Source organism: Lathyrus oleraceus, chromosome 6 (genome assembly GCF_024323335.1).
Source record: "Lathyrus oleraceus cultivar Zhongwan6 chromosome 6, CAAS_Psat_ZW6_1.0, whole genome shotgun sequence".
In the NCBI taxonomy this organism is placed as follows: Eukaryota; Viridiplantae; Streptophyta; class Magnoliopsida; order Fabales; family Fabaceae; genus Lathyrus; species Lathyrus oleraceus.
Window position 1 is genome coordinate 246,007,287 of NC_066584.1, and position 13,792 is coordinate 246,021,078.

General features: G+C 35.0%; 1 protein-coding gene across 1 annotated transcript; it reads right to left on the reverse strand.

The window, feature by feature from the left end:
* Nucleotides 1-10,765: 10,765 nt before the first annotated feature.
* Nucleotides 10,766-13,329, reverse strand: LOC127093561 (UPF0496 protein At4g34320). Its single transcript, XM_051032508.1, has 3 exons — nt 13,013-13,329; nt 12,879-12,931; nt 10,766-12,114 (listed from the first exon to the last, which is right to left on the reverse strand). The coding sequence occupies exon 3, from the start codon at nt 12,094-12,096 to the stop codon at nt 10,978-10,980; it is 1,119 nt and encodes a 372-aa protein (XP_050888465.1). The 5' UTR covers nt 12,097-12,114; nt 12,879-12,931; nt 13,013-13,329; the 3' UTR covers nt 10,766-10,977.
* Nucleotides 13,330-13,792: the final 463 nt, after the last annotated feature.

Here is a 13,792-nt window from a genome sequence, read left to right on the forward strand (position 1 = left end):
TTTCATTGTGCATTTATTACACATTGACCTAATTTTTCTGATCCCCTTCTTTGGTGATATTACTTTCCCATGCAGATTTGGTGTGTTTGTCCTCCTTCAATGTAGAGTGTCAGCCCCTTAAGCAGAAAGACCTTATACTTTCCTCTTCCCCATTGATTTATTTCCTCGTGGATGATTATTATTATTGTTTCCTCCCCAATTCATTATCTGGATGGAACCACTCCTCTTGAGTCATATCCTTATTAGGTTGAGTCTTGTTTGACCATTTCTTTCTAGTTCTTACCTAGATGGATCTTTTGGTCCCCAAGAGTTTATTACCCAGTAACTGGTAATATCCTTCTTGATGTTGAGTAACTTACTTGTGTTGATTTACCCTAACCGTAAAAGGTAATTTACTTTGTTAATTTCTCCAGCGGATTCGTTTTCGTTTCCCCGACAAGTTTATCCTTGATATGTTCATCTTAACCGGTGATGGATATTCTTTGCATCGAATTTATCCTTGATATGTTCACCTTAACCAGTGATGGATATTCCCTCTTTTTGGTCTTCTGCCTAGTAACAGGTAGTTATAAATCCTATTTCTTTTTGGTAATTTATCCTTGATATGTTTACCCTAACCGATAACGAATATTCTTCCTTCTGAGTTTATCCTTGATATTTTCACCTTAATCGGTGACAAATATTCTCATATTTGGTATTCTTCCTAGAAACAGGTAGTTGTAAATCCTATTTCTTTCCCAATGAGTCTATCCTTGATATGTTTACCTTAAATGGTAACGGATATTCTTCTTCTAGAAGTTGGTTATTTTCCTCCTTTTTGGTAATCTATCCTTGATATGTTCACCTTAACTGGTTACGAATATTCTTCCTTCTGAGTTTATCCTTGATATGTTCACCTTAACCAGTGACGGATACTCTTTCTTTAGTCTTCTACCCAGTAATCGATAGTCGTAAATCTCATTTCCCTTGCTGAGTTTATCCTTGATATGTTTATCTTAACCAATGACAAATATTCTCTTTATGTGGTCTTGTTCCCAATAATAGGCAGATGTAAGCCCTATTTATTTGTGAGTCTATCCTTGATATGTTTACCTTAATCGGTAAAGGATATTCTTCCTGACAGTTTATCCTTAATATGTTTACCCTAACCGGTAACAGATATTCTTCCTTTGGACTTCTATCCCCACGGATAGTTGTAAATCCTATTTTCTCCATTCTCCTCAGTAGGTCATTCTTACCCAGTAACCGGTATTGAATATTCCTTATTTTTCTTGTGAGTCATCCTTGAGATGTTTACCTTAACCAGTAACGGATGTCCATATGTTCGAGTGTATTATCTTCCTACCCAGTAACAGGTGGTAGATGATATGTCTCTTTTTACTCCTGTGTTGAAGTTTTTGCTTCCCCAATTGAGTCTGGATTCGTATTTCTTTGTGAAATCGAATTTTGTTTTGGGTTTAGGCATTTCAGCTTTGTTCTGATTTACGCCTTTCCCCATTGGTTGTTTCTTGTTGTGTTGGTTTTACCCTGATACATGCAGATTCTTTTCCCCTAGTCTGAGTCTTTTCATTGATTTATTTTCACGAAAATCCCCTAGTGTCTCCAGTAGTTTTCAAGTCATAAACTGACCTACACATAACTTTTTATCCCTAGAGTCTCTGTCTCCCCGGTGAGTTTTCCTTATGGAATGCATCATGCTCATGTGAACTTTCAATCTCTCCCTAATTCTTTTCCTTTGTGGCAGTATATTCCCCACAAATATTATTTTTGCATTCATATCATATGCATCATGAGGTCTCTTAGGGACCAAAGTTTGTTTCTTGATGTTGTTATTTAAGTCCATTCTACCGAGTTGATACGAAGATTTTAACCTTCACATCCTCAAATAGAATGTCCTTAAATAGGGGCAGCTGTAAGACTCTAATTTTGACCCTAAGATCCCCCCATGCCATCTCATTAACTTGGCATTAGCATTGGGATCACATTTTGGTATCCTCCTCACCTATCATTCATTGGGTTTACAATGGGGGAGATCACCAAGCATATGTGATTGTATCATACTTTATTTTATTTTTTTACTAACCAAAATACCAAAAATATGTCTAGTGTAGCTTTGTTTTCTTTTGTAGATAGTGTGTGCATCCACATATGCCTCATCATACTCACAATTGGGGTTTGAGACTCTCAGTGCAAGTAATCAAGAAATCAATGGTCAAAGTTTTGGTTCTAAGAATCATATATGGATCCCTATGTTCTTCATTTGTCATTTTGATCAAGAATTCGTCAAGAGTTTGAAGCATGTTTGTCAAGGAAGCCCTAATTCATCTGGGTATCTTGTGTGCCTTCCTCAGCAAGTTTCTTCAATAATTGGCCAAATATATTACGGGATACTTCATTGAACATCATCTTAAGCATATATGATCCTCCATGAGCGCTAAAGAGCAAAATAACTTCAAGTTTGCAAGTTGGTTCAAGGAGGTTGACCATAGAAGTCAATTGGTCAAATATAGGGTTCTCAAGACCCTATCTCCTACAATTTTTATCATATGAAAATGATTCAAAAATAAATGTTACTATTTATGACATTCTAAACAACTTTCATGTTGGCATCAAGAGCTAAGTTTTCTTGGAAACTCATTTTTTATGGTGAAAGATTATAGGTCATTTTGTATATGCCCTAGATAGAAGGTCAACTTCCAAGAACCATAACTTGCTCAATTTTTATGATATAAATATTATCCAAGTTTTATTATCAATTCCAAGATGTCTTCACCAACTTTTCTTTTTTGATAAAGGTCAAATTCCACTTGCAAGGGCATGTGACATAAGGAAACATTATAGGTCATTTTGGGCCATCATCATTGAACAAGCATTTTTCCTCAACTTCTAAAATACATAAATCCATCATGAAAGATCCAAATGGTGTAAAATTTATGATCAAATTTACTATAATTGAAAGACCTACAACTTTGTAGAAGGAACAAAAGTCATTTGAAGCTCATAGAAAAAGTTATTCAAGTTGGGAAAATGGGTCATTTGACTTTTAACTTAGAAAATTTTCAAGTATGTTTGATTCCTCCAATTCAATACCAAAATTCATCAAGTTCCAAGCTTCAAATTGAAAAAGTTACAACATCAAAGTTGTTCCCATTCATGCTATCTTTCCAAAAAATCTAATATTATTACATTTGGGACAAATAATGAGGGACTTGTGCATGGTTCCTTTGTTTGGTTTGTTTTGGCAATTTTTGCACTCAAGTGATAATTCCTTTTGCATGCTTCCATGTAATGACTTCAGTAACTTTTGTACACGAATTGGAAGGGGATTGCGTCATTGTTTGGGCCTAATTCCACTCCCATGCATAATTTTGCTATTTTTGGCCAAATTTTGAATTGGTGTGGAAAAGAATCCATAAGCCTATAAGTACATGTCCATTGCCTCAGAATTGGAGGACCCTTGCCCAAGCTTTGATCTGTAAATCCCATAACCTCCATTGATAGAACAACCTTGAAGATTTCTTTGAAATCGAGTTTTAGTTCACCATCTGTTTTTGAGCTAAAACTCCAAGGGTTCATAACCATTTTCATCTTAAGCAGCTCCTGCAAGTAAGAGGAAGCAAGGCCAATTGAATTTGCATCAAGATCTAGCTCAGAATTCATCACCCGAAGGTGAAATTTCTCAAACTTCAAGTCTTCGTTTCTCTCTCATTTCTCCATAATTTTCTTGATTTGTGGTTGACTGAAGTCCTACCAATGTAGGCAACAAGATTGAGTTGCTTTTAGGCCAAATCGAAGCAACTCAGTTTGCATACCTCATTTTGCAATTCCACATATCTTTTTGTATAATGAGAATTTAAGAAAATGGAGGTCAGATTCGAACTCCTCTCATTTTTCTCTTTAAAATAGTGTATGGATCTTTCATTTATGTGAACATTGTGGTTGGACCAGTCAGGTGAGGGTGACCGGAGAAGATGACCGGAGTTAGGGCTCCGGTGGTGCGTTGGCAGTGTCCAGACCATCTGATCTGGTTGATATGTTCTAATCTCATCCATTCAATCTAATTACCACATGTACACATGCGCTGACTTTGGAACGCCATGGACATGATGTGCATGGCCATCAGATCTGTCGCCTCAATTAATGAGGGAGATCTGATGGCCCTCGTTTTTTTGAATTAAATTATTTTCTGTTTTAATATTTTAATTAGCATTTTCTTATTTAATTCATTATAAATCCAATTTTAATTCAAAAAATATGGGACTTTCACAAAAAAAAATCAAGTAATTTCCTCTTCCATTTTCTGAATTAAAATTATTTTTTGGATTGGATTTGATATTTTAGTGAATTAAATTATTTTTGACTTGTTTTAATTGATTTTAAATACTTCTGACTTTCAAAAATTCCCAAAAAAATTAGTCAAATGTCACTTGACTTTGTTTGACCTATGATAATTCTCTTGGCCATTTCTTTGGTGATTTGAAGGGATTTGAGGTTTTTCATCTTTTAAAATGCATTTTTATTCATTTAAAAATTGAAATTAAATTGTTTAATTGCATAAAATTATGTTGAGCTATTTGATTGACTTTGTGTTGAATCATCTTCTGTTTGGCCTTGATCTTGGTTGAATTGGACATTAGTTTGATCAAAACCATTGGATTTAGGGGATCGGTGAAGTTTGAACTTCATCCCCCAAAATGAATGGATGATATCGATCAAATGAAGTTCATCCCTTGATCAATTTGGGATTTATTTTCATTGCATCTTCTCATCTTCATCTCCTTATTCCCTAATCCTTCATTGACCAATGACTTCTCAAATATTCAAATGCTAGTTGATTCATCAATGACCTTGTGTCAGATGAATCAACATGAGCCTGATTGAGATAGGTCTATCCCATTTTATTTGTGTGTGTGGTATGCTTTAGGAGCTTGGTCATTATACCTTGTCTCTAGCATGCATTTACACCAATATTTTAATTTCCCGATCTTAGATAGTTGTGACTTCTACATAAGTCCAATTAGGATTGCTTAACATAAAGCTAATTTTGTCCCAAATGAATAGCATTTTTGTAAGTGAGATTGTAAGTCTCTCATTCCTCATGGTATTTCGTGAAGGTTTAACCTTTTTCCATTTGTGAGAGCTAATGGCATACTTGTTGGTTCATCCAAGTTAGAGCCCTTCTCATGGATGATGTCTTGGTTCATATCTTCATGCTTGTGAGTGGATGGTTGAGTGTTCTCTAAAGAATGACTTAAAACAATTTTCTACTTCCACTAACATTGACTAAAATCTTTTGTATTGACTTTATTTTAATGTAATTTATTTTAATGAAATTTAAAATTATGTACTTTATCATTCATTGCCATTTACATTTCATGCAACTTATTTATGTTTCAGTCATTTTCACTTTGCTCACTTGAGCCATACTTTGTGCTTGTATTATATTGTGCTCGTGATTTTGTTTTGTTTGTGGTCTTAGGACCTTAAAATACTTAATAACAACAAAAACCCTAAAAAATACATTGGTGGACTATTGGACCTCTATCTGAGACTTAATCTGAACTTTTGGACTTAGAATAGGCAACACTCATATGCTTTGAAGAACTTGGTTAATGTTATTCATCTGATACAAGCTTAGAACAACTTCTATGGTTTATCTGTTACATTTTGTCTCTGTGCTCAAGCTGTTATTTTGATCTTATTGTTTATACCTGATGCTTGTCTCTGCGAGTTTATGTCAAGGAATATTCATCTGATACATTTAAAGACATTGAAGACTTCTTGCTTTTAGAGTGCTTGCTTGGATGTTTTGGCTATCTTTATTTGATGTTATTTGGTCTTCATATTAGTTGCTTGGATGATTATGCTTATTGCTTGCTTAAAAGACCAAAGGAAATGGGTTTCTATCTGACATTCTTGTCTTGTGGATTGCTTCTCATTGGTTAGATCTTTTCAACTCTAAACTTTTAAATCTTGTCTAGGATATTCCCTTCATCTCCCCCCACTTCTTTAATTTTAAAATCTCTCCCTCATTTCAAAACCTTTTTTGCTTGTGATTTCAAACTTAGACATGTTTTAATGAGTAGAAACCTTAGCCTCATGCCATTGTATTTTAAAAACATTTTCTTAAATCAAACTTGTAAATGAATTTAACCATATTGACTTTATTTTCAAAAAGACAAAAAGAACTAACAACCACATCTAATTCTTTTGGCCATTTTATGCCTTTTTCTTTTAAACTTTTCAAAAGAGAGTATTTAGATTTGAGTTATCTTTGGTTGAGATATAATTCTCTCATTTCCATGATGTTTTGATTATAAGTCTTTCCATTTATTACGGGTTAGTGGCATACTTGTTGATTGAATCTAAGTTGGAGCTCTCCCTCTTAAATGTTGTAAAGCCCTCATTATCAGTGGATGTTTGGTTGAGTATTCTCCCTTTGATAACAAAAGATCTTTAAGCTTTTGTTAAAACCAATCCACTCATTTCTTTGAAATTTTGATCCCTCATTTTTATGTTGGCACGTAGGCATAAGACCGAAGATCTTGTCAAACACAAAAATTGTAAATAATTGAATTCTTTCCTCATTCCATCATTCCTTTTTTATCAAACATCATTTTCAACTAAAACACTTACACACAAAAAGGGCTTACTAGGAGTACCTAGGACACTTTTAGTGCCAATACCTTCCCTCTGTATAACCAACCCCTTACCTGTAATCTCTGACATATTATTAGTTTTGATTTTAAAACTTCTTATCTTTGGGTTTTGTTCGTACTTTTCCCTTTTCCTTTGAAAACAATAAAAGCGTGGTGACGACTCTGGTTTTATTGACATGAGATAACCAATAGCTCGATGGTCATGAATTCACCGCTACAAGTTCGACCTAGAACTTGAACAAATGAATGTGAAGACTGCTTTCTTGTATGGAGATCTAGATGAAAAAATCCTGATGAGGCAACCTGAAGGAAGTGAAGAAAAGGGAAAGGAAGATTATGTGTGCAAGCTGAATATATATTTATATCGACTGGAAAAATCTCCTCGACAGAGGAATATGAGATTCGACAAGTTCATGGCACACATAGGTTTCATTAGAAGTCAGTTTGATCACTGTGTTTACTTCAGATTTAGACATGGAAATTCATTTGTAATTTTGTTTCTTTATATGGATAATATTCTTATAGCATGCAACAATGTCGAGGATGTAATGAAGGTGAAGGTTAAACTCAATAAGGAGTTTAATATGAAGGATATGGAAGTTGCATCCAAGATTCTTGGGATTGACATCCGAAGAGACAGAAGCAGTCGAAATTATGCTTATCTCAAGAGACATACCTACGGAAGATTCTCGATAAATTTGATATGTCGAATTCAAAGTCTGTTGTAACTCCAACAAACCCTCAATTTCAAGCCGAGTACGGATCAGTTTCCCAGTATCGAGGTCAAAAGAGCTTATATGAATAGCATCCCATATGCTAACATAGTAGGTTCTTTGTTGCATGTTATGGTTTGTACCAGACCCGACATGGCATATGCAGTAAGTCTTGTAAGTAGGTACATTGTGAATCCTGGAAAGGCTCACTGACAAGCATTGAAGTGGATTATAAGGCACATAAATGGGTCTCTAAACAGAGTCCGTATTTATGGTAAAGCATGTGGTGAAAATAGTAAAGCAGAAATCAAAGGGTATGTCGACTCAGATTATGCAGGTTGTATGGATTCCAGAAAATCTATTTTTGGATATGTGTTTACTATGTTTGGCATAACAATCAGTTGGAAAGAAAAACATCAGAAGGTTGTTTTCTTATCAACCACTGAAGAGGAATATGTCGCCCTCACTGAAGTTGTGAAAAAAGCATTGTGGCTTGAAGGTTTTTCTAAGGAGCTGAAACTTCAAGGTCGATTTATCACTGTTAAATGTGATAGTCAAAGTGCTATACACCTGTCAAAGAATTCAACCTATCATGAGCGAACCAAGTACATTGATGTGAGGTTGCATTTCGTCAGAGGGGTAATCGAGCGCGGAGAAGTCCAATTGTTGAAGGTTTCAACATATCATAGTGATGTTGATATGATCACTAAGACATTACCAAGTTGCAAGTTTTTCCACTGTATGCAATTGATAAAGTTGCATAAAGAAAGCTACTTTGTTCCCTTAATGTTATAGAGTTTGTTCCAAGGTGGAGATTTGTGAGATATTTGATCAAACTCTAGTATGGTTGAATGGTAGCTTCTTGGTTCGATAATTCGACAGGATCATTAGCATGTCGTTGAAGTCTCTTCACATGTTGTAATCGAAGTATGCTAGGATAGTTAGCATGTTGAATTGGGTCTGTTTGTTATGCCCAATTGTTTAAGTTAGCTTGTTTTCTAAGTTAGCTTGTGTAATGGGTCTGTGTGAAAAAGGTCATTAGTTTAGTTTGTTAGTGTTCTTATAAATAGCATACTAGTCTCTCATCATTGTATAACACAAATCCTAATTATGATGAGAGAGGTCATTTGCTACTATGTAACACTTTTAATCTTGTTTCCAAGAGAAAGTAAAGAATAGCAGTTTATAACCAATTTCATTGTGTTCTTCTTTCTTCCCTATTTTCTACCCTTGTGGGTTTTTTGCCGACCAAGGAACCGATTATACTTTGTTATTCTGGCATCGTTTTTCATAACATTAAGAATAATAAGTCAAGTGTGAATTGAAGTCTCACATTGATTATAAATGTGGAGACTTGATCATTTATAAGTAGGAGAACCCACATACCTATCACCTTAAGGTTTTGGATGAATATGTGGTGTCTCTCACAAATTTGTGTTGCTCATAAAGAAAGTCGCCAAAATTTGTGTTGGTGAAGTTTTTCACTAGGGAGCATTGAACATTATGGGACTTTCTTTTCTAAAGCAACACCTTTGTGAGAGACACGTCACATATTCACCCAAAATCTTAAGGTGATAGGTGGGTGGATTCTCTCAATTATAAATGTTCAAGTTTTCACATTTCCAACCAATGTGGGACTATTACTCACACTACTCGCACTTGCTACATTCTCAACATTATCCCTCAAGTGTGAGTCAACAATGATCTTCCTCAAGTGTAAGATTTTCTTACTTCCACAAACTCTTGGAGACTTTCTTTAAGAGCAACACACAAGTGAGAAAGACACCACATATTCACCCAAAACCTTAAGGTTTTTGGTGAATATGTGGTGTCTCTCACAAAGGTATGTTGCTCATAACGAAAATCTTCAAAAACACAAATGTTCCCTTGTGTTGACCCTCAAATTGTCCCAACAAATGGTATCATGAGCATTTGGTTCGAATAAAGGGTTCGGCTTACTTGCATCGAAATGCCTAGGAAGAGGTGTCCCGTTGAAATTGAAATGCCCAAGAAGAGGTGTATCGAAATGCCCAGAAAAATGTGTCAACGGGGGTACAAGTGTATGTGGACAAAAGAGTTCACACTTGAGGGAGAGCATTGTTGACTCACACTTGAGGGAGAGTGTTAAGAATAATAAGTCAAGTGTGAGTTGGAGTCCCATTGATTATAAATGTGGAGACTTTATAAGTGGGAGAACCCACACACATATCATCTTAAAATTTTGGATGAATATGTGATGTCTATATCATCTTAAGATTTTGGATGAATATGTGATGTCTCTTACAAATGGGTATTGCTCATAAAGAAAGTATACAAAAGTAAAACAATTCAGTTGTGTTGACCCCCAAGTTGACCCAACAGTAAAAGGTGTGTAGTTATTTCACTTATAAATATTTAAGTCTCCACATTTATAATCATGTAGGACTCCAACTCACATTTGACTTATTATTATTCTTAACATTAATATGGAACTTCCCACACTTCTCACACTTACTATATTCTCAATAATGCAAGAATGCATGGTCTTTGAACCTACAATTATCACCCAAATTGAATATTATTATGTCTCTTCAGAGGACTGCAATAGAAGAGAAGCGATACGTTCTTGTTACATTAACAAAGAATCTCGTTGCATTAACAAAAATAGTCAAATTTTAACTTATAAAAGCAATGTCAATAGAGAAAGCCAATAGAGTCCTAAGTAAATGTTTGATTTCTCTAAAGCTACTCGGCTGTCAACTATGTCAATCATTGCCGACAACATTGTGACGGATGACGAAGACTCAAACATGCTGTAAAATCAAAATAACACATAATTTCTGAGTACTATCAGCCCATGTATCAAGTTATTAACAGTAAATCCAACAAAACTAACCTATTGTAGCAAATACATAATTGGCTTTGTTCTGAAATTTTAGAATCATGCCATAGATAGCACTACGTCACAACAAAATATAGTTCTGAAAAACAAGTTTAAAGCATGAATCAATGCATCAATTTGTCCACATGTTACATTTGCCCAAATAGAAGATGATACGTGTTCACTGTTCACAATGTCACGCAAGCTTAAATCCAAAATCTACTGGTTTTATGCACAGAAAATCAAAAGTTTTTCCCTGTTCCTGAAATTTACTAAGAAACAATAAAACCACAAATCAGTTTTAACTCAAAACTGGAGAGAATCTGGAGGAAAAACATGTTGAAGATGGAAAATCAGAAGAGTGATAAAGAGCAATCCGAAACTAGAATCACAAACCTTTACCTGTGGAGAATCCGAAAGAAGGTTATGGACACAGAGGGGGAGAGAAATGAAGATCTATGATGCATGCAGATGAGAGATGAGAACACATGATAAACAAGAGAAAGTGATAGCTTTATCGACACACAAGAAGCTAAAAACACAAATAGATGTTACATTACAAAATATAGTTACAAACATAAGCATTCTAAAGCCTTGAAAACAATTGAAAAGTTTTACTATTACGGAAAAAATAACCCAAGTTTGCATAGATCCATGATAACTGAAAATCAATTAATTTCACAAGAAGCAGGAATAAATTAATTCCACAACAACAAATACTGGTTGACAATACAGGAAAATGTCTTCACTTGTGGGGAAGTTTAATGATTTTTTGTAGAACCACCGTCCTTGCCCTTATAATGTCACGGCTACATGTATCAGCTTGAGCTCCTAAATCTTCGACATTCTTCATAAAAACTCCCAACTTCTTCTTGATTTCCTCTATTGCAACCTTTACCGCTTCTTCTTCCTCAATGGCAAAATCCACATTCGTCTTTAAGGATTCGATCTCAACTTCAAGTCGATTCACTAGAATCCGTATATTATCTAAATCCTTTATAGCTACATAGGATCCAACTTCCAATGCGATAGTAACTTCTTTATGTCCTTTCAATGCATTTTCATAATTCTTCATCAAGGAATCTATCCACTTTCCCATTGAACCGACTGGGATAGCAGTAAGAGCGGCTAGAGCAGCCGCAACGTGCGGTGAAGCAACAGCCGCTGCTACAACCGAACAGATCAATACAGCAGCAACCGTGGCAACAAATATGATAAGTGAGACCTTCTTCCAAGTACGCATTTGTTTCAGTTTCTTATCAAACTTCCCTTTTCTGAGTTGCAACTTCTCAAGCATGAGCACTTGCTGATTATAAACAGATTGATATATTTGGAAGAATTCTTCCGTGAAAGGATCACCGGAAGCCTTAAAACTCTTCAGCTCCTCTAGCGTCCTCGCATAGCAATTGTCTCCCGACACAGATTCTTCTTCAAACTTTTGAAGAGCGACATGAATAAGCAATTGACTATCCCTAGCTCTCTTTAGGCACTTGTCTAAAGCATTGCAGAAATCTAGAGTCTTCAAGCTATTATCAAAATACTCCTCGACAAGCTCAAACAGTTCTTGACTCTTCCATATATCTTTCTTACAGTCTAAGATCACCTTGACAACTTCCTGATTCATCTCAAGAAGACATTCAGTGACTTGTCTGAGTGAATCAAACGAAAGGGATCGAACTTCAACTCCAACTGCAAGAGTATTGATGACCTGATTCGTTCGAGCTTGAAGGTTAGTGTCAAATGACTGCAAATCTGAGTCAAGCTTGCAGGCAGCTTCATATGACCTCAGTTCAGTTACCATATCAGCACTAAGGTTGATATTAGACGGAGTTCCAGGGGTCTTCTTACTCATACGCCCCCCCATTGTTGTAAATTAAATAACCTGATTACAACATAAAGCAAAAAAAGCATAATCAATTTCAAATTAGAACCACATTGAGCACCACGAATCCTAATTGAAACAATCTTTGGCCAGTTTTACTTAGCTACCAGCTGAACAACGAGTTATCAGGGCCTCTTTCCCCGAAAGCCGGATGATTAAAACAAAAATTAGAACCATTTTTCGAGGAACGGAAACATGGTTTTAAATTGCAGTCCGCAACCGCAAACAATGTTGTTGATGTGGTAGTCTCCGCAACCGCATCAGACCACAATTATGGTGTGATTTGAAATTAAGTGTCTTTCCACATTAGGAACCGCATGAGACAACTTCGCCCATCTTTCTTCAAGTGTTTTTGTCTAAACTAAAAACTTAGAACCCTAAAACTCAATTTACATCTAAATTTTTTTAACATTAAGTGTTTTTTTATCTGTGTATTTCAAACTCTTCTCAATGAAAATCAAACTCTTCTCAATCGCAACAATCTCAACCGCAATTAAAAACTGAATGGAAACTACAAGTGAAAGCTGAAATTATGATTATTTATTAGTGCAATTAACAAATAGATGAACTTGATATGCAGTATATAAATCTAATAGCAGAAATACAATATATTCAACAAATCAATGGACTCAATTGCTATATGCACACATTTGCAAATAAATAAAATTAATTGCCATAAACAAGGACAAGAAACCCTATTTAATGAAATTGATGAACAATTGAAATGAAGCAGACCCAGATAGAGATTTGAGCAAAGTTAATACCTTTGAAAGCTTAACGAAGAAGAAAACAAGCCCCAGAGAGAAAATGAGAAATGCTGAAAGTAAGAATCGATTTTGTTAGTATTTAGTAAAAAAGGAAAGTAAGGGAAATAGAAAGTGAGAATCGATTTTGTTACTTGCGAGTTACGAAGAAATGTTGTTGTTGATTTATGAATCAATGACTTGCACGCACGAACAAATCAATAAATAATAAGTTAAGGGTTTTGCGGGAAGCAATGCACCTTGTTTGTTAAGCTTAAGTTAATTTTGTGAAAGTGCAGAGTTTAACGCGCAAAACGTTGGTGAATAGCCGAGTAAAGGGTGAAGGGTCCACGATGATAGATTAAGCTCGAACAGTTAGCAGTTTAGCACATGTTGATGATTCCACTTTAGGACTTTTGAGTTTATTTGTTTGACAAGTTTCAACTCCAAAAGGACACTAGTCTCTTTGTTGTTACCTTTTTCTCGAAAAGTATTACTCACTCATTAAATTATAGGACATTTTGAATATTACTTGCTCATCTCAAATTATACGACATTTATTGTGATGGACCTCGAAGAGGACGATGAAAATTCTAATTTTAGATAGACTTGATTTCATAAAAACAATATTAATGATGATAAATGTTGGGGAATTTTTTATGGCACCCTCGAGGATAGAAAAACACATATGAAAAATCGAAATTATATTTTAGATTTTGGAGATATATCTCTAGATGTATCTTATTTTAAATCAAATATTTAATAAATTTGGAGATATATCTTTGAAATATTTTAAAACATATACTGTGCATTGTGCATTCCAATCTGAAAGGCATTTTACACGTTTATTATTCTGAAGATACATTTTCGTTTAGAGTTTGCGGAGATTCATCTCCGTACCCTATCTCACAATTCAAATTATGTTTGTTTTATGG

Coding starts and splice junctions, on each gene's coding strand:
- LOC127093561 (XM_051032508.1), bottom strand. CDS start 12,096: ATGGGGGGGCGTATGAGTAAGAAGACCCCTGGAACTCCGTCTAATATC.